The sequence below is a fragment of the Notolepis coatsorum genome (assembly GCF_963971535.1).
Source record: "Notolepis coatsorum genome assembly, chromosome: 10".
Classification (NCBI taxonomy): domain Eukaryota; kingdom Metazoa; phylum Chordata; class Actinopteri; order Aulopiformes; family Paralepididae; genus Notolepis; species Notolepis coatsorum.
In genome coordinates this window covers 50,157,618-50,183,945 of record NC_140174.1, presented here as the reverse complement: position 1 = coordinate 50,183,945, position 26,328 = coordinate 50,157,618, and the positions used below count along the sequence as shown (strand labels likewise).

General features: G+C 44.2%; 1 protein-coding gene across 1 annotated transcript in view; it reads left to right on the top strand.

Moving 5' to 3' along the window:
• Positions 1-26,328, top strand: part of LOC311235854 (myosin-4-like) — a gene marked incomplete at its 5' end in the record, with an annotated part of 48,749 nt that overhangs the window by 2,881 nt on the left and 19,540 nt on the right. The window contains 30 exons of the mRNA XM_084323359.1: positions 1,201-1,228; positions 1,343-1,457; positions 1,541-1,633; positions 1,722-1,785; positions 1,870-1,968; positions 2,061-2,164; positions 2,314-2,452; positions 4,162-4,280; positions 4,373-4,522; positions 4,662-4,832; positions 4,917-5,223; positions 5,310-5,374; positions 5,462-5,549; positions 6,026-6,143; positions 6,230-6,353; positions 6,450-6,586; positions 6,837-7,092; positions 7,339-7,581; positions 8,587-8,763; positions 9,453-9,598; positions 9,688-9,778; positions 9,873-10,262; positions 10,350-10,476; positions 10,566-10,684; positions 10,779-10,975; positions 13,697-13,880; positions 14,025-14,190; positions 14,306-14,430; positions 14,584-14,892; positions 16,950-17,153. Of these exons, the coding sequence (XP_084179485.1) occupies positions 1,201-1,228; positions 1,343-1,457; positions 1,541-1,633; positions 1,722-1,785; positions 1,870-1,968; positions 2,061-2,164; positions 2,314-2,452; positions 4,162-4,280; positions 4,373-4,522; positions 4,662-4,832; positions 4,917-5,223; positions 5,310-5,374; positions 5,462-5,549; positions 6,026-6,143; positions 6,230-6,353; positions 6,450-6,586; positions 6,837-7,092; positions 7,339-7,581; positions 8,587-8,763; positions 9,453-9,598; positions 9,688-9,778; positions 9,873-10,262; positions 10,350-10,476; positions 10,566-10,684; positions 10,779-10,975; positions 13,697-13,880; positions 14,025-14,190; positions 14,306-14,430; positions 14,584-14,892; positions 16,950-17,153 (4,655 nt within the window). The remainder of the gene's footprint in view (positions 1-1,200; positions 1,229-1,342; positions 1,458-1,540; positions 1,634-1,721; positions 1,786-1,869; positions 1,969-2,060; positions 2,165-2,313; positions 2,453-4,161; positions 4,281-4,372; positions 4,523-4,661; positions 4,833-4,916; positions 5,224-5,309; positions 5,375-5,461; positions 5,550-6,025; positions 6,144-6,229; positions 6,354-6,449; positions 6,587-6,836; positions 7,093-7,338; positions 7,582-8,586; positions 8,764-9,452; positions 9,599-9,687; positions 9,779-9,872; positions 10,263-10,349; positions 10,477-10,565; positions 10,685-10,778; positions 10,976-13,696; positions 13,881-14,024; positions 14,191-14,305; positions 14,431-14,583; positions 14,893-16,949; positions 17,154-26,328) is intronic.

The following is a 26,328-nucleotide window of genomic DNA, read 5'->3' as shown; positions in this document are numbered from 1 at the left end:
TCTGCCCATGACAGCTGGCTATCAATTATTATGCCCAGTCATTTTACTTTATTTACCTGTTCTATGAGTTCCTCAGACAAGTTCAAACTCATTTTTGGTATAGATGACAGTTTATGACTCGAACCCAAGATAATTTATTTGGTTTTCGAGATGTTTAGTACCAACTTATTCCGCTTTATCCAATCAAACACCATATTTAACTCAGCTGATAAAACATTGTCCAGTTCACTGACAGTTTTTGCAGCATAATACAATGTGGAATCATCGGCATACATTTGTACAGTTGCTTTACACAGAACTGATGGTAAGTAGTTTGTGAAGATGGCGTATAGGAGTGGTCCTAGGCAGCTCCCTTGCAGGACCCCGCAGTCAGACCTTAGACTTAGAGTGAGACCAGCTGCCAGTGTAATAAACCCTTTGTGTCCTACTTGTGAGATAACTCTTCATAAATATGATGGCTGTTGGACAAAACCCATAGCATTTTAGTTTACCGATGAGCAGATCATGGTCTATGACATCGAATGCAGCACTAAAATCAAGTAATACTGCACCAGTCATCTTTGAGTTATCAATTTCCTTGAGCCAGTCATCTGTCATTACTGTAAGGGCGGAACAAGTTGAATGGTTAGGTTTGTAAGCATGTTGAAAACTTGTGTTCAAGCCGTTACAGTCAAAGTAATCCTGTATTTGTGAGTGGACTATTCTCTCCATCAGTTTACTGAGAACTGGGAGAATAGCGATAGGTCTACTGTTCTTCCCAGTGAGTGCTAGTCTGCCATCTTTAGATAAGGGAATAATTTACCAGAGTCTGGCAGAGTCAGAGTAGTACCAGAAATATAGGCATCTCCAGAGTCATACAAGAGTGTAGATACCAATTTCCTCTCTGTGCGTTCGGTAGAAAGCTATCCGGCTGCAAGCTAGCCTAGCTTAGCCCAAATGAATGGAAGCAGATACAGACCACTAGCCTAGCTTAAAACCCCGGGAGAGGTGTTTTTGGCCAACAGCTAGGCGAATTGGTTCGTATCCACTTACATTAATTTGTGCTAAGCTAGACTAGCTTGCAGCCGGATAGCTTTCTACTGAAGGCGAGAGAGGAAATTGGTATATCTTCTTGTCTGACTCTGGAGAAGATGGTGAAGCCATAATGTTGGCATGTTCCTTTAACTTCTATGTTGTTTTTCTTTATATTCCTTTTCACAGACAGAGAGAACCAGTCTGTCCTCATCACGTAAGCTGCATACTATTCTGAGAAATTGTCTCACTTAACACAATAAACACAATTAAGTTTTAGCATCACAATGTTTTTTTGTTATCTTATTCTCCCTGATTCTTTGAACTCAAGAGGAGAATCTGGTGCAGGTAAAACTGTGAACACAAAGCGTGTCATCCAGTACTTTGCGACAATCGCAGTGTCTGCCGATAAGAAGAAAGAGGCCGCAGCGAGCGGCAAAATGCAGGTGACAGAAACTAAAGATGTGTGTCAATCACTTTTTTTTTCAATGATTTCTTTGAGAAACTTTACATTAATCATATTTTATAGGGCTCGCTAGAGGATCAAATCATTGCAGCAAACCCTCTGCTTGAGGCGTATGGCAATGCAAAAACCGTGAGGAATGACAACTCATCTCGCTTTGTAAGTTGAGCAGAACTCTGCCACCTGTTGCATCCATTTGGTTTGTTTTATATGGCAAAATCAGGTTCAACATTTGTCTTTAAATCAGGGCAAATTCATCCGGATTCACTTCGGAACAACAGGGAAACTGTCCTCGGCTGACATTGAGACGTGTAAGGCTCAGAACATGCTATTCCAATGCATTTCCCAGAGATGATAAAGCATGTTCTTCATAACTCTATAAATTCTTTCCACAGACCTCCTGGAAAAATCTAGGGTCACATTCCAGCTTGCAGATGAGAGAAGCTACCACATTTTCTACCAAGTGATGACCAATCATAAACCAGAGCTTATAGGTAGCTGTCGCACCAAAAAAAAAGCAGACCAATGTGAAGAATTTGAATGAGTTGAACTGACAGAGTTAACTATCTCAATCATTGTTTCACAGACATGATGCTCATCACCACCAACCCCTATGATTTCCCCATGATCAGCAAGGGTCAGATCACTGTGGCCAGCATCAATGACAAGGAGGAACTGGATGCTACAGATGTATGTATATACATTAACCCTTTCATACATATAGGGGGAAGGGAGTCTGGTTGTAATTACCTAGATTTGTTCAAGTACAATCCGTTAAGTACAACTTACTACTGAGACTGGCCACAACTGACAGATCACATCTGGTCTTCTATTTAAAGGCGGCGATAGACATCCTAGGTTTCTCCCTGGAGGAGAAGCTCGGCATCTACAAGCTGACAGGCGCTGTGATGCATCATGGGAACATGAAGTTCAAGCAGAAACAGAGGGAGGAACAGGCGGAGCCAGACGGCACGGAGGGTAAAGATAAGCGTACAGCATGGACACATTCATTATGATACAGAGCTCCACAGTGATATAGAGCTCCACAGTGATATACAGATCCAGTAATATAGAGCTCCACAGTGATACAGAGCTCCACAGTGATATAGAGCTCCACGGTGATATAGAGCTCCACGGTGATATAGAGCTCCACAGTGATATAGAGCTCCACATGATACAGAGCTCCACAGTGATATAGAGCTCCACAGTGATATAGAGCTCCACAGTGATATAGAGCTCCACATGATATAGAGCTCAACATGATATAGAGCTCCACAGTGATATAGAGCTCCACAGTGATATAGAGCTCCACAGTGATATAGAGCTTCACAGTGATATAGAGCTCAACATGATATAGAGCTCCACAGTGATATAGAGCTTCACAGTGATATAGAGCTCAACATGATATAGAGCTCCACAGTGATATAGAGCTCCACAGTGATATAGAGCTCAACATGATATAGAGCTCAACATGATATAGAGCTCAACATGATATAGAGCTCCACAGTGATATAGAGCTCCACAGTGATATAGAGCTCCACGGATATAGAGCTCCACAGTGATATAGAGCTCCACAGTGATATAGAGCTCCACAGTGATATAGAGCTCAACATGATATAGAGCTCAACATGATATAGAGCTCCACATGATATAGAGCTCCACAAATATAGAGCTCCACAGTGATATAGAGCTCCACAGTACCCGTACCCTTTCTGGTTCCAGGTACATTTTCTGGTTCATGGTCAGTTCAGATTAGCTACTATAGTCTCACTATGCAAAATAAAAACACATGGGTGTCTGAGATTGTGTAAGATAAAGCAGGGCTCGCAACTCATTCGTAGTTCCAAGGTGTTTATTTGACAAAAAAAGGGCAGATGCGACGTTTCGACCCTTCTGGTCTTCTTCAAGCAGAGAAGACCAGAAGGGTCGAAACGTCGCATCTGCCCTTTTTTTGTCAAATAAACACCTTGGAACTACGAATGAGTTGCGAGCCCTGCTTTATCTTATGTATTACTGTTTTTACAGTTTGGCTCAGCACCAACAAACGGAGGATGTGCGTTATTTATTTTTTCTGAATGTCTGAGATTGTGAAACACATTGATTTATATTGTTGCATTATATATTGAACAATATATTGAATTATATTGTTGAAACCAGGAAAAACGGCACTATTTGAAGAGGTTGAAACCTTAATAATTAAACGTATGCAACTGCTTTACAATCTCCAGGACACATGGGTTTCTATGTTGTGTAGTAAAATGATTGCGGCTACTCTTGATTTTTTCCCACGGTCATAGGGGAATTCTTCCCAATCCAGAGAGGGGGACTACACAGAACTCAATACCAAAGATGGAAACACCTGAGCTTACATTTTCAGATTGTCACCGGATTGATGCACATTTCCCATAACACCTCTGACTCTGAAGGTTCTCCCTTCTTTTGCATTTAAAAGTATGATCTCTGACCACTGTGTGTCACTTGTAACTGTCTTAGCAGATTTATTTTTATTTTGTATTATTGTTTATTCTTATTTATTGTGTCTATATCTATGAAATCGATGATAAACTTGTTTTGTAAGCTCGCCATCACTGTGGATGAGGGTAACCTCAGTGTCTTACGAGTTGAAATAAAGGTTTAAAATGAAATGAAAAATGTAATTGATGCTCTCACTGCTGTTATTGTTTCAGTGGCAGATAAAGTCGCGTACCTGTTCGGCCTGAACTCAGCAGACCTGCTCAAAGCCCTCTGCTATCCTAGAGTGAAGGTCGGGAACGAGTATGTTACCAAGGGCCAAACAGTCCAACAGGTGATGCATGTTCATGGATAACAAAGAACATAATCTCAATAATTGCAAAGTATGCTAATAACTCTGTTGCATTTTGTGAATTCCATTCGTAGGTTCATAATTCAGTCATGGCTGTGGCCAAATCTGTCTATGAGAAGATGTTCATGTGGATGGTCATCCGTATTAATCAGATGCTGGACACCAGGCAGCCAAGGCAATTCTTCATCGGGGTCTTGGACATCGCTGGGTTTGAGATCTTTGATGTGCGTATAGCTTTGCAAAGAAAGACAATAAAAATAATATAGCTATGATCATATCATGTCTAGACTGTATTTATCTGCTACAGTATATGCCGTCTACATTCATATACTTTGGAATGTAATCATTCTACTCCTGTTATAGTACAACAGTCTGGAACAGCTGTGTATCAACTTCACCAACGAGAAACTGCAACAGTTTTTCAACCACCACATGTTTGTGCTGGAGCAAGAAGAGTACAAGAAAGAGGGGATTGAATGGGAGTTCATTGACTTTGGAATGGATCTGGCCGCCTGTATAGAGCTAATTGAAAAGGTATGTTTACACTGAGATGATATTATACATTAATAGAGAAGGAAACATGCACACAAACTTATTTGTACTCTCTGTCCTTGACAGCCAATGGGTATCTTCTCCATCCTTGAAGAGGAGTGTATGTTCCCCAAGGCTTCAGATTCTACTTTCAAGAACAAGCTGTATGACCAGCATTTGGGCAAGACTATCTCTTTCCAGAAGCCCAAGCCTGCTAAAGGCAAGGCTGAGGCTCACTTCTCCCTGGTGCACTACGCCGGTACCGTGGACTACAGCATCTCTGGCTGGCTGGACAAGAACAAGGACCCTCTGAACGAGACGGTGGTTCAGCTCTACCAGAAGTCTGCAGTCAAACTGCTGTCTCTTCTGTATGCCAGCTTCTCCACAGCTGATGGTAAGATGGTCACATGAGCCTAATAAGCCTTTTAAACAAGCACTGGTATCACAATAACTGCAATAACCCTATCATATCAATGGCAGACACTTCAAAGAAAGGTGCCAAGAAGAAGGGAGGGTCATTCCAAACTGTGTCAGCCTTGTTCAGGGTACGTACACTTATTGATTAACTGAGGTACTTTTAGTGTGTTAGTAGGCCTACTACTATACTACAATGCACTTCTGTCATCTCACAGGAGAACCTTGGCAAGCTGATGACCAATCTGAGAAGCACTCATCCTCACTTTGTGCGTTGCTTGATTCCTAATGAGTCAAAGACTCCAGGTAACGTTGGAACTGACGTAAATGTTCTGCTTAGGTTATTAGAGAGACGTTGCACCTGAAATAGCGGCTTTACATTTTTAAAATTTGATTTGAAATCTTTATTTCGAACATGTAAATACAAACAATATAAAACAAAAACAATTCAACTCTAGAAATTAAATGGAATATTTTTTTATAAAAAAATAAAACAAAACAAAAACAATTTACATGTTCGAAAAGGAGTAGGAAGAAGTATACACTTATTTAATCCTACCCCTTTTCCACTACTCAAATTAATACTAATTTAAAACCTTACAAAATAAATATATACTGTATATATGCAAAACAAAAATAATTATATAATGTAAAACATGAAAGAAATTAAATAAAAATGTAAACACCCGTGCATGTCAAATCCCTTCTTCATCCCTGTAGGCCTACCTCGTGAAAAATATTTCTTTATAATTCAGTTTGAATTGTCTCATGTTTTTCATCAGGTTTGATGGAGAACGCATTGGTGATCCACCAGCTGAGGTGTAACGGTGTACTGGAAGGAATCAGAATCTGTAGAAAGGGCTTTCCCAGCAGAATCCTGTATGGGGACTTCAAGCAGAGGTATAGTATAGTATTGCACTTGCCTTCTTCCACATATAGTGTTATATTTGTATGAAAGATACATGTATTTATTATTCCTGAAACAGGTACAAAGTACTGAATGCCAGTGTGATCCCCGATGGCCAGTTCATTGACAACAAGAAAGCTTCAGAGAAGCTTTTGGGGTCTATTGATGTCGACCACAATCAGTACAAGTTTGGGCACACCAAGGTAATGATGAAAACCTCGATGTGATGACTGTATATTGAATTATAGTATTGTGTGTCTGTACTGTATATTCAACAACCACTGTATGTCGTCTCTCAGGTATTCTTCAAGGCAGGGCTGCTGGGGACTTTGGAAGAGATGAGAGATGAGAAACTAGCAACTTTGGTCACAATGACTCAAGCTCTCTGTAGAGGTTACGTCATGAGGAAGGAGTTCAAGAAGATGACAGAGAGAAGGTGTAACAGTGGTTCTCAACCCTTTTCATGTCAAGAAAATGTCCCATATAGCTGTCAATATACTGTAGTTGAGAGAGATAAGAGAGACAAGAGAGAGAGAAACCTATGATCACGATAGTCAGGCTGGAAGCTGTCTGTTCCTAAAGAGGAACAATAACAAACAGGATCTAAAAATTATTTTATGTCCACTTTAGTTGTCATCCCTTAATATTAATAACAATATTAATCCAAGGGCCCACTTTGTCCACAGAGAATCTATCTACGTCGTCCAGTATAACATTCGCTCCTTCATGAACGTGAAACACTGGCCATGGATGAAGCTGTACTTCAAGATCAAGCCACTCTTGAGGAGCGCTGAGACCGAGAAGGAGATGGCCACTATGAAGGAAGAGTTTGCCAAATGCAAAGAGAACCTGGCCAAGGTAGAGGCCAAGAGGAAGGAACTAGAAGAAAAGATGGTGTCCTTCCTTCGGGAGAAGAGTGATCTTCAGCTCCAAGTTGTGGCAGTATGTGATTTGATTAAAGTTTTGGTCAGAATTTGCCCTGCCTTAGTAAATAAACAGACGGACGGACGGACAGACAGACAGACAGACAGACAGACAGACAGACAGACAGACAGACAGACAGACAGACAGACAGACAGACAGACAGACAGACAGACAGACAGACAGACAGACAGACAGACAGACAGACAGGACCTTCAGCTTCATCATTCTCTATTATTGTACTGACTTGTTTTAACATCTCAACAGGAAAGCGAGAGCTTGGCAGATGCAGAAGAGCGGTGCGAGGGTCTGATAAAGAGCAAGATCCAGCTGGAGGCTAAAGCCAAAGAACTGAGCGAGAGGCTGGAGGATGAGGAGGAGATGAACGCAGAGCTGACCGCCAAGAAGAGGAAGCTGGAGGACGAGTCCTCTGAGCTGAAGAAAGACATCGATGACCTTGAGCTCAGTCTGGCCAAAGTGGAGAAGGAGCGACATGCCACTGAAAACAAGGTGGGAGGAGAGTATTCTTTTATTGCTTATATTATATTATTGTTATATTATTTTGTCATCTCTCTTTTTAAAAAAAATTATATTATTTACCTTTCTACATTCTCTTCCAACCATTGTTGTGTAGTAAGTAAGTACGTTTTTATTTCTAAAGCATATTTAAATTTTGAAATGTAAGTGCTGTACATATAAATGGCACTATAATAAAACACAGTAAAAGCATGGTAAAAAGAAAAAAGCAATAAAGATAGGGAAGGAGAACTTAAGAGAACTTAAGAGGGAGAGGGAATCTTAAACAACCAATGGTACACACTACGCTGAAAAGCATGTGCATATCTGTTTGTGGAGTGAAGTTGTGGAATAATTTACCTGAATACATCAAACTGAGTAAACATATGGCACAATTTTAAAAGCAGCTTAAAAAAATACACATTAGAGAAATACAGAAATGAGTAATGAGGATAAACAAAGTTATGTTATATTGTGTTATGTAGTGCTGTACTCACTGCTGTCAAGCAAATCAATTCTTTTTTCTTTTCTTTTTTCTTTTCGTACTATAAGTAAAAGTATATTCTATATTGTATTATACTAAATTATGTTATATCTAGTCAAATTAATGGAAGAATAAATGTAAATGTAAGGGGGTAGGAATCAATAAGCTTAGCTTCCCTCTACTCCTTTTTTGGACATGTCTGCTAACTAAATACATTGCTCTTGACTTTTTGTTTATAATTCCTTTTTTTAAATGTTTTTCTTTAAAAAGAAATTTAGATTTTTTTTTGTTATGATTGTTCTGTTTGACGGAGCTACCGTGATTTGTTTGGAGGAATATGGAGAATACGTGTTAAAAAAAAACCGTATTCATTCATTCATTCATTTATTCATTCATTCATTCATACGACAAATATAACAACAAGAATCTCTTATCCCTCATCTCTTATCATTCTATTTTAATCGGAGCAACAACGGTGATGTGAGATATTCTAACCCTTTGTGTGGTTGACTCAGGTGAAAAACCTGACTGAAGAGCTGTCCACCCTGGACGAAACCATCGTCAAGGTAAGCAAGGAGAGGAAGTCTCTCCAGGAGGTCCACCAACAGACTCTGGATGACCTGCAGGCGGAGGAAGACAAAGTCAACATCCTGACTAAAGCCAAGGTCAAGCTGGAACAACAAGTGGATGATGTGAGTCGGCAGCTTAGTCAAACATACTTTATTATTATTTATCCTTCCCTGGATCGTAAGACAAAGACAGACTCCCCCCTATAGCCGACCTTAAGCCTGGTTGACAGGATGGGAGCTGTCTGGCTGGCAGCTGGCTGGTCTTAAAGGAGAATAGCACAGAACGTCTGTCTTTATATGCTCAGGGTTATGTCGTTTCTTTGGCTCCTCTGTCGTGAGCCAGGAATGAGAGAGCAGAGATTGACGTGTTCCTCTTACCTCTGACACTGATCCAGTTTTTAAAAAAATGAAAAGAAAAGGAAAAGGTTATTATGACCCAGGATGATTTTTCTGGAGAACTATATATTTTCTGTTCAAAACTCATAGCACTGCTGTAAAATAAAATATGTAATATTGCAAAAACTGATAGTACCATCTAATAAAAAAACTCCAATAAAACAAACACAAAAAGCAAGAAACCTATGAGACCACAGTTTGTCTCGGATTCGTTGATTGCTGATAGGCTTAGTCATGACATAAGATAGGGTATTGTAAGATATATCACTGTGGGGTCGTATTACCATGTATTTTTACCATTCCTGTGGAGGGGCTACCCATTTGTTTATGCTTGGATCACTGACTGGGTCTTTAATGAGTACGCCCTCATAGTACCCAGGCATTCGGAGGTTATAGTTAATACTGTGGTCTTGCAGCTAGAGGGCTCCCTTGAACAAGAGAAGAAGCACAGCATGGAGCTGGAAAGAGCCAGGAAGAAGCTGGAGGGGGATTTTAAACTGGCCCAGGAATCCATAATGGACCTGGAGAACGACAAGCAGCAAACCGATGAGAAAACTAAGAAGTAAGACCACATACCCTGTACGTATATTTGTGTGAATGGTGTCTCATCATATCAGACTCGATGGTTAACTCTATGTTTTCAATTCAAAGGAAAGACTTTGAAATCTGTCATCTTCTTGGAAAAGTTGAGGATGAGCAAGCGCTGGGTGTGCAACTTCAAAAGAAACTGAAGGAGTATCAGGTAGCAAAGTGTCAACATATTGATTTCATCTGGCATACATTATACATATTGATAATGCACCAGCTGATTCCTTGGGGGCGATGTTGCTACACAGGCTCGTATAGAAGAGCTGGAGGAGGAGATGGAGGCTGAGCGCGCTGCCAGGGCCAAGGTGGAGAAACAGAGGTCTGACGTCTCCAGGGAACTGGACGAGATCAGCGAGAGGCTGGAGGAGGCCGGAGGAGCCACCGCCTCCCAGGTGGAGATGACCAAGAAGCGGGAGACAGAGTTTCAGAGACTGAGACGAGACCTGGAGGAGTCCACTCTCCACCACGAGACCACCGCCGCGGCCCTGAGGAAGAAGCACGCAGACAGCGTGGCCGAGCTGGGAGAGCAGATCGACAACCTGCAGCGTGTCAAACAGAAGCTGGAGAAGGAGAAGAGTGAATACAAGATGGAAATAGATGACCTGCTTAGCAACATGGACACTATTACCAAATCAAAGGTCAGACAACAACAATAAAAAAACAATAAATTACTTCCTAAATTATATATATTTATTTATATATTCAAATTAATGTTTTTCTGCCAGGCAAACCATGAGAAGTTGTGCAGAAGCGTGGAAGACCAGCTGAGTGAGCTGAAGGCTAAAAGTGACGAGAGCCTTCGCCATTTCAACGATCTATCCATCCAGAGGGCGAGACTCCAAACTGAAAATGGTGAACAGATAGTAGCAATGAATGGAATACTTTTGATTGTGGTTTTATTCAGCTTTTTAAAATGGTCTGTGATCATTTATATCATACAGGTGAGCTTTCCCGTCAACTGGAAGAAAGAGAATCCCTTGTGTCTCAGCTGACGAGAAGCAAAACGGCTTTGACTCAGCAGTCTGAGGAGCTGAAAAGGCTTGTAGAGGAGGAGATCAAGGTATGTAATAGACACTAAACACCTTCCGATGACATGCCCCTGTCGTATACCGTCATAAAGAAAAATGACCCCAGGCTAAATGTCTCTGTAACAGGCTAAGAGTGCTCTTGCCCATGCCCTCCAATCTGCCCGCCATGACTGTGACCTGCTGAGGGAGCAGTTTGAGGAGGAGCAGGAGGCCAAGGCTGAGCTGCAGAGAGGAATGTCCAAGGCCAACTGTGAGGTGGCCCAGTGGAGAACCAAATATGAGACAGACGCCATCCAGCGCACTGAGGAGCTGGAGGAGGCCAAGTAACTCCTAATAGAAACACAATGCCGAGTACTACTTAAACCCTGTTCTTGTCATCCCCCATTAGAGGGGGAAATATGCACATCCCTTGGATGCTGGGCTGAAAGTACCATAAATAAAGAAGAACTCTGCTCCAGTATTAGTTTCCTGGATAACCTTTCGAGCCTAATGGCTCTTTGTGGTGGAGCAGAAAAGTGTGCAGGTTTTCCCTTCCTAATTCATTACCTCTCTATTGTTCATTAGCCGATCTGCTCATTAACTGACCAATCAGGCAATGTCGAGCTCAGCGATCGGTTGTGTGTGTGTGTGTGTGTGTGTGTGTGTGTGTGTGTGTGTGTGTGTGTGTGTGTGTGTGTGTGTGTGTGTGTGTGTGTGTGTGTGTGTGTGTGTGTGTGTGTGTGTGTGTGTGTGTGTGTGTGTGTGTGTGTGTGTGTGTGTGTGTGTGTGTGTGTGTGTGTGCGCACATACCTCGCCATCGAATAGGCAGAGGTGGATGAAACATTGTTGCAACAGCAGGCCAGGGATGTGACTCCTTGAATATTTTTCAAATTGGTCAATGACAAGTATTTAGATAGATATTTAGTATAAAGTTACACCTTTTGAACACAAGATACTGCAATACTACACAGGTTCACTGCTCAGACCCTCAGGGAATCAGCTCACTGGCCCCTGTTTACAACATGGAAATGCCATAGTGAACCTATTGTTGTTGCTATACCTATGCATTAAAAACATTTATGCATAAATGTATTCCCATCATTGTCCATTGAAATACGCCCCGCCCCCTCATGCTTGGAACCTGGTTCTAACGCTTCCTATGCTTCCTATCACATTGGCTATGCTTCCTATCACCCTTCCTGTGTTTACTAACATCCTTCTTATGCTTCCTTACATCCTTCCTATGCTTCCTATCACCCTTCCTATGCTTCTTATCACTCTTACTATGTTTCTTAACATCCTTCCTGTGCTTCCTAACATCCTTCTCATGCTTCCTAACATCCTTCCTATGCTTTCTAACATGCTTCCTATCACCCTTCCTATGCTTCCTATTACCGTCTAGCTTTAGTCTGCTAATGTTAATAACTACAATTGGAGAACGGTCAGTGTGTCTGTCTGTGTGTTAGTTAGTGTTAGCATGCTAATGCTAATAATGATATGGAGAGTGGTCAGTGTGTCTGTCTGTGTGTTAGTTAGTGTTAGTATGCTAATGCTAATAATGATATGGAGAGCGGTCAGTGTGTCTGTCTGTGTGTTAGTTAGTGTTAGCATGCTAATGCTGATAATGATATGGAGAGCGGTCAGTGTGTCTGTCTGTGTGTTAGTTAGTGTTAGCATGCTAATGCTAATAATGATATGGAGAGCGGTCAGTGTGTCTGTCTGTGTGTTAGTTAGTGTTAGTATGCTAATGCTGATAATGATAGGGAGAGCGGTCAGTGTGTCTGTCTGTGATAGTTAGTGTTAGTATGCTAATGCTAATAATGACATGGAGAGCGGTCAGTGTGTCTGTCTGTGTGTTAGTTAGTGTTAGCATGCTAATACTCAGGCATGCAGTCGTGCACACACGCGGTTACACGGCGTGTTAGTAGGTCACTCAGGGCAGAAGTGCGCGCAATGATGTGCATGCACGCACTCGTCACGCCGTGTGATAAGTACCCGGCCGTTGTAGAAAGCAATGAAGCTACCCGGCTACCCGGCACTTATCACCTAGACTTTGCACAGTGGCTCGGAGGTAGAGCAGTCGTCTGGCAATCCGGAGGTTCCCGGTTCGATTCCCACTCCTCCCGGGCAGCGTGTCGATGTGTCCTTGAGCAAGACACTTAACCCCTAATTGCTCCCGATGAGCAGGTTGGCACCTTGCATGGTTGCCTCCGCCGTCGGTGTGTGAATGTGTGAGTGAATGTGTGAGTGAATGGGTAAAAATGTGAGTAACAAATTGTAAAGCGCTTTGGATAAAAGCGCTATATAAAAAAGCAGCCATTTAATAATAGGATACCTACGAGAAGTGCCAAACCAAAATAAGAGCCCTGGCTGTAGGCTACCAATTGGTGGGGGGCTGCTTGATCTCCAGACTGGAAGGATGAGACAAGTTGTGCTTCAGTCTGAAGGAAACTGTCCTTCTGTAGAATAACTCTAAGTTACATTGTTAATTTAGTTTGTATTTACTTTTCTATTTTAAGTTAATTCAATTAAAGAAATTGTAACTACAATTACATTTAAAACATTGTTATGCATAATAATCATCTGTTCTGTGCGCAACTGAGGGCACATGTATGCGCGTGCGCGTGCACGTGGCGTGTGGGCAGTTCCCATATTACGACTGCATCACTGCTAATACTAATAATGATATGGAGAGCGGTCAGTATGTTTGTTTGTCTGTGTGATAGTTAGTGTTAGCATGCTAATACTAATAATGATATGGAGAGCGGTCAGTATGTTTGTTTGTCTGTGTGATAGTTAGTGTTAGCATGCTAATACTAATAATGATATGGAGATCGGTCAGTGTGTTTGTCTGTCTGTGTGTTCCAGTGTGTCGCCTGGTGGAGATTTGTGCTCTACTGGGTGCACCTTTCTAGTTTATTTCTTTTTCTTGTAGGAAGACGTTCTCTCTTCTTAATTCAAGATTTAAACAATACCGCTGTATTATTCATTACCTGATCCACTCATTAACTTCAGTCAGGTCAGAGCTCTACAATATTATTATGTTTTTTTTTTAATTTTCATAGGAAGAAACTGGCCCAGCGCCTCCAGGACGCAGAGGAGATGATAGAGGGAGTGAATGCTAAGTGTGCTTCGCTGGAGAAGAGCAAGCAGAGACTCCAGGGAGAACTAGAGGATCTGATGATCGACGTGGAGAAATCGAACGCATGGGCCGCTAGTTTGGACAAGAAGCAGAGGAACTTTGACAAGGTAAAAAAAGAAAGTTTGAACTTAAAACCTTTCTCGAGCACAGAATGTGGAAATAAATACAAATGGAAATATATGACCCCGACGTGCTCCAGTGTGATATGGTGAAAATGTAAATACATTTCATCTTATCTGACATATTTTCAGATTCTAGCTGAGTGGAAGCAGAAGTATGAGGAGAGCCAGGCTGATCTGGAGGGCAACCAGAAAGAGTGTCGGTCCCTCAGCACAGAGCTCTTCAAGATCAAGAACTCTTATGAGGAAGCTCTGGACCATCTAGAAACCCTCAAGCGGGAGAACAAAATACTGCAACGTAAGATATAAAATATTCTCCCCTGTACTATTGAGAGAGGGTTTTAAAAAATTAAATAAAAAAAATGTCACAAACCTTCGTGGTTATTTTGATATATATATAATTATTTTTGCAGAGGAGATCTCTGACTTGAGCGATCAGATCGGTGAAACAGGGAAGAATATTCATGAAGTGGAGAAATTAAAGAAGTCAGCGGAGACAGAGAAAGCCGAGATCCAGAGCGCTCTGGAGGAAGCAGAGGTATTATAGTCCACACTTTAGATAAATGATGTATTTTGATACGTTTCCATCATCACTACTCTGAGGGCTCCACCATGTGTGATTTCACTGAACCCTTTATAGGCGTCACTCCGCACGCATACAGTATATGTATCATTCTTGGGTTTCCCACAGGCCTCTCTGGAGCACGAGGAATCCAAGATCCTGCGAGTGCAGCTGGAGCTCGCTCAGATCAAAGGCGAGGTGGAGAGGAAGCTGGTGGAGAAGGAGGAGGAGATGGAGCAGCTGAGGCGCAACAGCCAGCGCACCATTGAGTGTATGCAGAGCACCCTGGACGCCGAGCTCCGCGGTCGGAACGACGTCCTGAGGGTGAAACGTAAGATGGAGGCCGACATGAACGAGATGGAGGTCCAGCTGGGCCACGCCAACCGGCAGGCCGCGGAATCCCAGAAACAGCTGAGGAACGTCCAGGCGCAGCTGAAGGTGCGGAGGCCTCTTTCACATAAACATTTTCATTCATCGCATTCTTGCGACATGTCATGCATTTCCGACTAATAATACGGCGCAATGCCATACACACCGCTCATTGGCCATGGTTGTCATTTAAAGGAATATGCTAACATTATGGGAAATGCACTTACCATCTTCTCCAGTCAGACAAGAATTTAGATACCAATTTCCTTTCTGTGCGTTCAGTAGTAGAGCTATCCGGCTAGCTGGTCCGTATCCGCTTCCATTCATTTGTGCTAAGCTAGGCTAGTCTGCCGCCGGATAGCTTTCTACTGAACGCACAGAGAGGAAATTGGTATCCATCTTCTTGTCTGACTCTGGAGAAGACGGTAAGCCCATAGTCCCATAATGTCGGTGTCTTCCTTTCTAATGATAATCACCTGTAGATTACAATCACGCAGGGGGTAAAGTACTTGAGTAATTGTACTTTGTTACAATACTTAAGTATTGTTTTGGGGGATTTGTACTTTACTTGAGTATTATTAGGTTTGTATACTTGTACTAAACTCAGTAAAACAACAGTCTCCCTTGCACCCCCCCCCCCCCCCCACGCACACACAACATTAAGGGATAGTGCAATTATCTTTTACACCCCCCTGTTTATGTTAATGTTATTTATGCCTTACTCCTGTTTTTATATTTAATACTGTGTTTAGGACTGTGTTTTTATATTTTTACTAGCACCTATGGCTGCATTTTAAATTTCGTTGTAACAACTGTAACAATGACAATAAAGATCTATTCTATTCTATTCTATTTTACTCAATTACATTTCAGAGAAAAAAAAACATACTTTTTACTCCTTACATTTAAAATGCAGACCTACAAAGTACAAATCTCGCAGGTCCAACTATTATAATTAGTATATTTGTTTCTCTGGCCAAACTAACATTAACGTTATTAACTTATTAATCCTGCGGCCGCACTTTATTTAAAAACAGCCAATCCCCATCAATGGAAAATTAACCCACCCATACCCATGCTGATTGGTCCTTGTGCAAGACTAGAAAGTGAGGATCTTTGATTAAACACCTGCTATCAGAAGAATAGACAGTCAGAAAAAAGGTTTTAACTTTAACTTTTTAATACTTAAGTACATTTAAAAGTAGAAACTTTTTTACTTTTACTCAAGTGTGTTTTTAGCCAGATAATCAGACTTTTACTTGAGTACGATTTTGAGACGGTACCCATACTTTCACTTGAGTATAATTTCTGGGTACTTTTTACACCCCTTGAATCACGTCTGCGATGATGGTTTAATGGAATACTGTGTAGGGCTGGGCGATATAACGATAACGATAAATATCGCGATATATTTTAATAATCGATATCGAAATAAAAAAAAATCGAAAAATCGTTTTTTTTTTTTTTTCCTGCAACAGGGCAGTTTTAAAACCAGAGACAGTGGACAGACTTGTCTTTCTTGCCTGCAACTTAAAGTAATGGCTTTGCTTGTCCAAATGACAATACTGACCAAATTCAGATTTATTTTTCTCTTGTCCATTTATTTTGTTTGCTTTCTAATTTAAAATACATTTTGAAACCGTCTGTACACAGTAGGCTATGTGTGCTAGCAGAACTAGACTCCAGTCACGAGTCACAGTGCACATGTGCGGTGGTTTGTCCACCAAAAAAGCGCCAAAAGATCGAAAATAAACTAGCAGAGCCAGAACTGTTCAACTCCTCTGGAGCCACAGCCAGCAGAGAAGCCGGTTTACTTTAGCTTTTAAACCAGCTGCAGCCTGAGAACTGGAGTGTGAGGGGATGTAACACTAAAGATGGCGGCAATGACAAAGAATTGCTGCAAAATAAACATACATCTGTTGTTAAAAAAAAAAAAAAAAAAAAAAAAAATTTTTTTTTAATACTTATAACAATTCGATAATTATCGATATCGAGAAATAAAATAAAATAATCATATCGTTATCGCGATATGATTTTTTTCCATATCGCCCAGCCCTAATACTGTGAATGCGTGTTTTGGATAATACATCCTCGATGCTTGGGGCCTGCTCCTGTTTTTTTTGTAGGATGCTCAGCTGCATTTGGACGAGGCACTGCGTAGCCAGGAGGAGCTGAAGGAGCAGGTAACCATGGTGGAGCGCAGGAGCGCCCTGTTGCAGGCAGAGGTGGAGGAGCTGAGAGCTGCTCTGGAGCAAAATGAAAAAAGTCGCAAAATGGCAGAGCAGGAACTGATCGATGCCAGTGAGAGAGTGGGCCTGCTGCAGTCCCAGGTGAGTCAGGTCTTAACTCAATTCATCCACTGCTGGCAGGGTGAAAACCTTGCATCTGTAAAAGGGGTCAACTTCTCAGACATTAACTAGTTCAGCGCCAGAGGTCGCTGTGGGCGTATGGCCAGTGTGTGCCAGCACTGTAATGAATGGGGATACATGCCGGTGTTTGCAGTGCTAAAACTATATTAAATATTATAGCTATGGATCTAATAATATAGTCGATTGTCATTGAGTTTCTTCCGGTCAAGATGCAAAAAACTGATAATTTTTTCATCCATACATTCCTGTTTTATACCGTGGTGAATATGAGTATAGTTTTAGAGTAATTCTGTGTAATCCCAGGAAACGCAGCTAAACAGCATTTTAGTGCATTTCACTAGGAATCGTGCCATTCCTCGCTTGGATCAACAATCAATCTGAAATCAACACTAGATTATCGGTATTATGTTTCATCATGCATGCATGAAAGGGTGGGGGGGAGGGGTTTCTATGCTTCGATCGTCACCAACGGCATACGTTACACAGTACATTACAGACACACGCTCAGATCGCGGGGAAGTAATTATCGGATCAACGCAAGATTGATAGCATATAGCCCTTACCTTGTCTAGGATGTACTGCAAAAAGAATATTCCAATGATCTGATCGCCATTCCAAGTACTGATGTCGGTCGTGTTGCCAAGATAATCCACCAAAACACATGAACCGGCGGTGCTCGAGTCTCCCCAATCCATGTGTTTACGTTACTCATGCCCGAGAACGAAATCCCGGACCGGACTTCTTAGATCGGCACACAGCCCAAGCCAGAGGCATCAGGCTGATGGATGGATTATGAATGGAAATATCGAATAAAAGAAATAACGATGAAAAGGTGTCCGGAAATATGAGAGAAGAGTAAAGGAGCTCAGCTATCAGGTAAGACGTGAGCAAGCGCTGCTGTCAATCAAATGTCACTAATGATTATGATCATGCTCATATCAAGATCATCTGTGGAATTGTAAATGGCAGTGATGGTATTGTTGATGGTATACAGATATACATACAAAAAAGAAATCGATAACCTTTGTATGGATTAATGATGGTATACCTTCATATTTGGTATGCCTTTGGTATGCCTGCTGGACCTGGGGCAATGGTCTTCATGATCAATACATTTATTGACAAGATAAATGAATGAAATACAAATAGAGAGATGGATAAGCTAGGCAGAGAGGTGTGTACGTTCTAGTCCTAAAGCACACTCCCTGGGAGGAGGAGGGGTCAAAATAATTGTGTCTCCTTGATCAGGGGTGAGAGTTGTACAGTGGGGTGGGGGCTGTAGAGTGGGGTGGGGGCTGTGGCATTCTAGGGGTGGGGTGCATGGCAATTCACATTGTAGAAGGGATGGCCAGGAAAACCTTCCACACCTCCCAGCCCTAAATTACCTATATCAAACTTGCCCTCTTATCTTGATCCTCCAATCACAACTGTCACTTCCCAACTTCTCTACTTCGCAACAGTTGTGATTGGACGACCAAGAAGAGAGGACGGGGCTTGAGATAGTTTGGCACCCAACATTGGGCGAGTTAACCCGACTTATCTCGGGTCTGGCGTCCAATGTGTTAAGAAAAACAACAATAAACACTAGACCAGGGGTTATGAATTTTCAATCAATCAATCAATCAATCAATCAAACTCAAACTTGTTTATACCACGACCCCATTTTATTTAGTATTTTTTTTGCGACCCCACACTTAACTCATTCCCCGCCAACGATGAGTATACTCGTTATTGGGCGCCAATCGTTGAATGCCAACAATGAGTATACTCGTTATTTGATCGTTATTTCTTTTATGCAATATTTCTATTCATTACAGGCACACAGACTCGGGGTTAACATGGGGAATCATCCTGAGAATGCCAAGGTGCAATACCGGCCGCATCACGCTAGACGGCGGTATCGAGCACCCTTTGTAACCTTGTATCTTGGTCTGTGGGATGGCCAAATGTCTTGGGTTTTATTTTTCCTTGTCGGGTCGAGGCGAATGGTTCTCTCGGTTCCATTGAAACACGTCAAATATCCCCAATCCATATGTTGTGGTGGATTATGCCGTGGACCAAATGGACATTGGATATACCGGATGGCGATCAAACAATTGGAATATTATTTTTGGAATACTCCCGATCACAGGTAAGGACGATTTGACGTCAATTTTAGCTTGATCCTGCAATGCTTTTATACCGATCGGGCTGATAAGCGTTTTTAGTGTTCACTACGGATGCCGTTACTGACAATCAAGTAATCTGAATCGCCCCTCCCCCCCCTTCATGCATTCATGATGGAACATAATACCTATGATATAGATTTGATTTCAGAATAATAGCGTGTAGGCAAGCCACGGCAACGTCTATAGTGGAATTGACGTTTACGGCTATAACTCAGCATTTCGGGAATTACCCTAGACCGCTCTAAAACCATACTTATATTTACCAACCACGGTATAACACGGGAACGTATGGATGGAAAAATGTATTCTTTTTCACATATTGAACGATAGATAGGTGATGTCAAATGGGCCATAGTATTGTATCCATAGCTATAATATAGAATATAGTTATAGCTCTACAAACAAGGTGATGCAGTCCTATCTTTTAAAGTGTGGCAGTGCTAGAGCGGGGCCCCGACTAATCCCCAGCAGTCAATAAGTTAATGTATCGCGTAATTTCAATGTGAAATTAAGGAATATCAAAATAAAAGCACACATTGTTGAACTTGATCATGCATATTTATTAGAAAATTGAATTACAGCACTATGTTATCAATACATAAATAAATAAATACTAGAGCTGTCAGTTTATTGCGTTAATTGTATTAATTAATTACACAGCAATTAATTAACGCGTTATGAAAATTAACTCAAAATTAATAAAAAATAAATTTATTCCATTCATTCCATAAGAACGTAGAATAAACATTTACAGATTTTTTTTTTATTGTCCATTTGCATGTTCTTGGTATCTGATTCTAGGGACATCTATGGATCTCAGGGAATGTATTCCCAGTGTCAGAAATACTGTGTATGTTACTAGGCTTGAGTAAATTGTAATGAACCAAATGAGAATATCAATTCAATTTTTTTTCTTTGACTGTGAATAACACCATGCTAAGATTTACCAGACCTGAAAAATCTAAGCAAATGAATAAATGGAAGATGATTAAACAGAAGGTTTTGTAGTACTGAATTCTGCCATCCGGACACATGCAATTTGTTATGGTTTGACACCGACCCCAAACGCACGACACAAGAGAGTAGGAATTCAGAGTTGCCAAAAACAAGGGCTTGTTTATTGAGACTAAATAATGAGCACAGAATAGGCAAGTCAAACAAGACAGGTACACAAGCAAGGGGGAAAATGTTCTGCTGCTCTGCAGCTTCTCCCGTGGTGGTAGTAGGGGGTAGCAGATGCTGACGTCTGAGCCGCTCTGCAGACTTCTCTCGGCAGAATCTCCGAAGTGTTGCGGGACCGAGAGAGAGAGAGAGGGAGCGAGTCAACAAGGGTGCAGGTGGAACGAGCAGGAGAACAGGAGAGGTGACTTGTACCCAAATACAAAAGTTATCCAAGTGAACTAATCTTCGTGTAAATACACACAGTGAGCAAAGTTCCAAAACACAATCCCAAGTGAATATCTTCGTGTAAATACACACAGTGAGCACTGTTCCAAAACACAATCCCAAGTGAATATCTTCGGTGCAAAAATAGACACTGAGAGTGAAGTCCAAAAAACAATCCAATGTGAATAATATCTTCGGTGTGAAACAACACACAGTGGGAGATGTAAAGTCCCAAAATATTATCCCAGTGAGAACAACAAAAAGGCGATCGCTGGGTGAGTGACTGTCTGATAAAAAAGGTGGTAATCTTCAGTGTTATAGAAACACACGAAAACGGAATTTGATCAAGACAGTCAGTAAAAAACTCACCCAGACGTAGTGCGTAATGGTGCTGGAACAGCAGCGGAGCGAGCGCGTCGCCACGGGGAAAAGGTGTCCAAGAGGAAGGCTTCTTGGAATATCCTGGAGGTAAAGCACAGAGAGCAAACAGCAGCAGCAGCAGGAACGGAGAATGCAAACAGAGAAATATCAAAACGATCCAACAAAACTAGAGTGGAGAAACGGGGTATAAATAATAAAGGATTGATTGATTGACAAGCAGTGACAGCTGGGGAATGTGATTGAAAAGCGTGCGGACGGGAGAGAACCAATCAACGACGTCTCTGACGACGTCACTGGGAAGAAGCGTGTGAATGGGGAATTGAAATGATTAACAGAAACAAATGAAAACAGAGCGAGGTGGTTTAAAGGAACAGAACGAGTGAGTGAGCAAGGACAGAAACCTCACAGTACCCCCCCCTCCACGGGAGCCACCCGGCGACCAGGCCGACCCGGCTCGCCAGGATGGGCACGATGGAAGTCAGTGATCAAGCTGGGATCCACGATGAGCTGCCGGGAGACCCAGCTACTCTCCTCAGGGCCGTAACCCTCCCAGTCCACCAGGTATTGGAACCCCCGGCCCCGCCGACGAACGCCCATCAATCGGCGGACCTGCCACTGGGGGTGACCATCCACTAACACGGGAGGCGGCGGATCAGGAGCTGGAGGCATAAGGGGACTGAGGGAGACGGGCTTAACTCGGGAGACATGGAACACGGGGTGGATGTGCATGGATGCAGGACGTTTCAGGCGCAGGGCCGCCGGACTGAGTACCTTCAGGACCTCGAAAGGTCCGACGAAACGGGGGTTGAGCTTCTTGGCCGAGGACCGTAGCGGGAGGTCCTTTGCGGAGAGCCACACCCTCTGCCCAGGGCGGTAAGTCGGCGCAGGAACCCGGCGCCGGTCGGCACCACGACAGGCGCGCTCTGATGTCCGGAGCAGCGCGGTCCTGGTGATCTCCCAAACTCGTCGGCAGCGGTCGAGGTGGACCTGCACGGAGGGAACTGCCACTTCCGTCTCCTGTGCGGGGAAAAGAGGGGGCTGGTAGCCCAGGGAGACCTCAAAGGGGGAGAGGCCGGTGGCGGAACTGACCATTGAATTGATGGAGTATTCAACCCAGGGAAGGAAACGGCTCCAGGATGCTGGTCTCTCGGCTGCCACACACCGAAGAGCAGACTCCACGCTCTGGTTCATCCTCTCCGTCTGCCCGTTAGTCTGGGGATGATAACCAGAGGAAAGACTGACCGTTGCCCCCAATCCCTTGCAAAAGGCCCGCCATACCTGGGAGGTGAACTGGGGCCCCCGGTCAGAGACGATGTCCTGGGGAAACCCATGAAGGCGGAACACGTGGTGCGTCAGGAGGTCCGCCGTCTCGGCCGCCGAGGGAAGCTTGGAGAGGGCCACGAGGTGAACCCCCTTGCTGAATCGATCCACCACGGTCAGAAGGCAGGTGTTCCCCTGGGAGGAGGGCAGACCAGTGACGAAGTCCAGCGCCACATGTGACCACGGACGGCTCGGAACGGGAAGTGGCTGCAAGAGCCCGGAGGGTGCCTGGTGAGAGGCCTTGCTGCGGGCACAGACCGTGCAGGCCAATACGAACTCCTTGACGTCGTTCCGCATGGTGGGCCACCAGAAACGACGAGCCAGGAAGGAGAACGTGCGATGGACGCCAGGGTGGCAGGCGAACCGGCTGGTATGGCCCCACAGCAGTACCTGGGACCGGACAGAGTCGGCTCCTAGGGACGTTGCTAGGAGCACGTTGGAAGCGTAGGGCACGCCTTACCACACCCTCGATGCCCAAGGTGATGGCTCCAACCACTCGGGCCTCCGGGAGGATGGGAGTAGGGTCCTCAGAGGGTGGAGCCCCCTTGGAGTGCATCCGGGACAGGGAGTCGGCCTTCGTGTTGCGGGAACCGGGGCGGAAGGTCAGCGAGAAGTCGAACCGACTGAGGAAACTGGCCCATCTCGCCTGCCGACCGTTGAGGCGCCTGGAAGCGCGGATGAACGTCAGGTTCTTGTGGTCCGTCCAGATGGTAAAAGGCTCCTCGGCACCCTCTAGCCAATGACGCCACTCCTCCAGCGCAGCCACGACCGCCAGCAGCTCCCGATTGCCGGTGTCGTAGTTCCTCTCGGCAGGGAGGAAGCGACGCAAGTTGTTGTGAAGGGCCAGATTAAACCGAATATATATATTTATTTATATATATATATTTAATTGTATTTGTATATTCTCTAATATTCCCTGATATCCCTTGTATATTCCTTGTACAATATGCATTGAATATCCATTCTAGCCTACTGAACATCCCATAATAGTCTCCATTCTACTATTGGTCGAGACCTTGGTGCCAGGCTGCCATACCCCTCAGACCCAGTTCAAACGTACCGCTCCACATGTACGAACAAGTCCTAGTTCCGCGTAGGAATCTGGCTACCGCACCACTAATGGGACTATTTGTTCATAGTGCGTATATATACTGCGCTACTAAAGTAGGACTTTCTTTTCAGTCCAGTTTCTTACCCTCCAATAGAGTCACAGACGTAAAGCCTCCCCGCGACGCCACGTGTGGGAGTAAGGCCAAGTTCGCCTACCATCGGTATTGAGACATCGTGTATATTAATATTTGAATAGTCATATTTGGCACTATATCGTCGAGTTGGACGTAGTCTATTAAGCTAATAATAGTGCGGTGAGAATACTACCGTAGTCAGTACCCCATCGTTTCGGGCAGAGAACTGGCTGCTTACCCAGGGTGGTTGACCCCATGTGAAGCTGCACCCGAGGAGCCCCAGAGCCGACGAGCGAGTGGACCTGTATACCGGATTATTCTACCGACGACAGCCCGCCTTCCCAGGCACGGATTATGCTTTGTATACTTTGATTATTCCATGGATAAAGACCCCCGACACTGCCGTGTGTTGGAACCCCCCCCCTGGAGAGGACGCAAGGTGAGGAGACGCTCTGCAAGACGAGGTCGCTTCACGTCTCTCCCCCGTGGATCGGAGAGAGCCGGCCCACAAAGAGTCCACCTGCTTTCATCTGTGGTCCAAGGATCGCCGGCGCATTGAACGGCACTACAGTGGGTTCACCTGGGATACCCTTGGCCGGACGAGGCAGCCGGATTCTACCCCCCCCCCCCTCCTACTCCTGTCGGCTTACAAGCGACCGGATTAACCCCCTCTAGTGTATCTAGTATATAATCATTAAAGTATCATTGCTGTTATTCCTTAACTATTCCAGGTCGTATATTTACCACCTGCGCCTTCAGAGATTGGACATTCTCTATTGATATACCGACGAATACTCTTTGCCATAAAAGTGCATACTATTTCAATTCATAAATGTAATTAAGTGATTAAGTGCTTGTTCTACACACCATCGCTGTGTAGAAATAAAGACCTGTTTCGACTTCGTACATTTGTGTTGGATCCGTTTCATCTACGTGAGAGTGTTTATGATAATATATTTATGCCGTGTACTGGGTGGCCGAATATTAAGTACAAAGGTAGTGGTAGTAAGTATCATATCTAGTAATACAGTCAGGGAATTGTACCCCTCAGTTACAATTGGTCCTTCGAGCCGGAGGGTAATTAGTGTAATATTAATATAGTGTTATTAATATTGAAATGGCCTATGATGAACACTCCACGAAACGATCCTCCTAACCAACGCCCGCAGCGCGAACGACGGCTCCCTCAGTACTTAGAGGCTTACGCTGTCAGTCAACAACCTAGTCTTCTACTAACAGTAAACGCGGTAAAACTAGAAAGTAAAAGTATGTCTAACCCCAACGCCCAGACTACCCCGACCATAGAGGCCCCTACGGGCTCTAATGTAACTGACCAAGTTCACGGTGGGGACCAGTGGGAACCAGACATGACTTCACACCCCGCCAGTACTGAAGAAGTAGTCCCCGATGAGTCCCGGGAGGAATACAACGCTACCGAGAGAGAACTCGGCACGGAAGAAGACGGGGAGAGCACCGTGGAGATAGAACTCCAAGGCTCCGCAAGGAGTACCCCGAGGGAAGGCTCCCCTATACAACCGCCTTCTCCAGAGGCAGAGAGGACCCTACAGCAGGCCTTCCTCATCAGCCTGAACGCCGCTGCTGAACGCGACCGACTGCAGATCCAGCAGCGAAGCGAACACGAGCAGATACGTCTAGAAATAAGACGCATTCAGATGGAAGAGAATGTGGCCCGAGAACGAGCCGGTGCTCAACGGGACGCAGCGCGCGACAGACAGCAGTCGCAACTAATAGAACAGCTGATCAGACGGACAACACCCTCTCCCTCCGCCAGAGGCTCCAGGAACTCGTCTAGACACACCTCCAGGGCGGCATCCCCTAGCCGAGTAAACAACCCTGAACTTGACCAACAGACGAGGTCTATACCCCCCACAGACCACCTCCCCCCACCGGTCCAAGCGAGACCTAGCAACCGGGAAGGAGCAGCATATCCTGTGGAGAGGCTAAACCAGAGACTACAAGCACTGGATGACCTAACTGAAGACGAAGAGGAAGAGGAGGAGAACCACGCCCGAAGACAGCACAGTACTCTACCGGACCAGGAGGCCCGGTACAGCCCAGGCTATACTCCCGCGGAGCTGCGCTACAGACCCCCGACTCTATACCCGGGTGAGCACGACGCACGACCCGCACCGAGGAACAGCACCTGGACAAGCGGGCCATGGTACACTGCCGGTACCAGCCCATACCAAGGAGCGGGAGGAGACTCGCCTAGGAGGCCTCTCCCCCAACGCTTGCCGATGTATCCACAGTCAGCGTCATACATTGGCACGCCTATGGTACCCGACTTCACCCAAGAGAACCGGGCCCAGTATACAGAACTCCGCATGTGTCTGGAGACCATGTTGGTGGATGTATTGGATGAACGCCACAAATACGCCATCCTACTGAAGCACTTAAAGGTACCCCGCGCACATAATATAGCGCTCGCCTACGCGACTTCCACCACCCCATACACAGCAGCGCTGGTAGCATTGGACCAGAGGTATGGGCGCATATGGGATTACGTGATCCAGGAGATCCGACACATCGACCGCTTACCCCCAGCAATAGACAATCGAGCACTGGACGACCTGTCCATCAGAGTGCAGTCCCTGGTAGGGATGTTGGGAGCGCAAAGAGAGAAGGGGAGGCATGAACTTTACGCCAACTCAAATGTGGAAAGGATCCTGGAGAAGC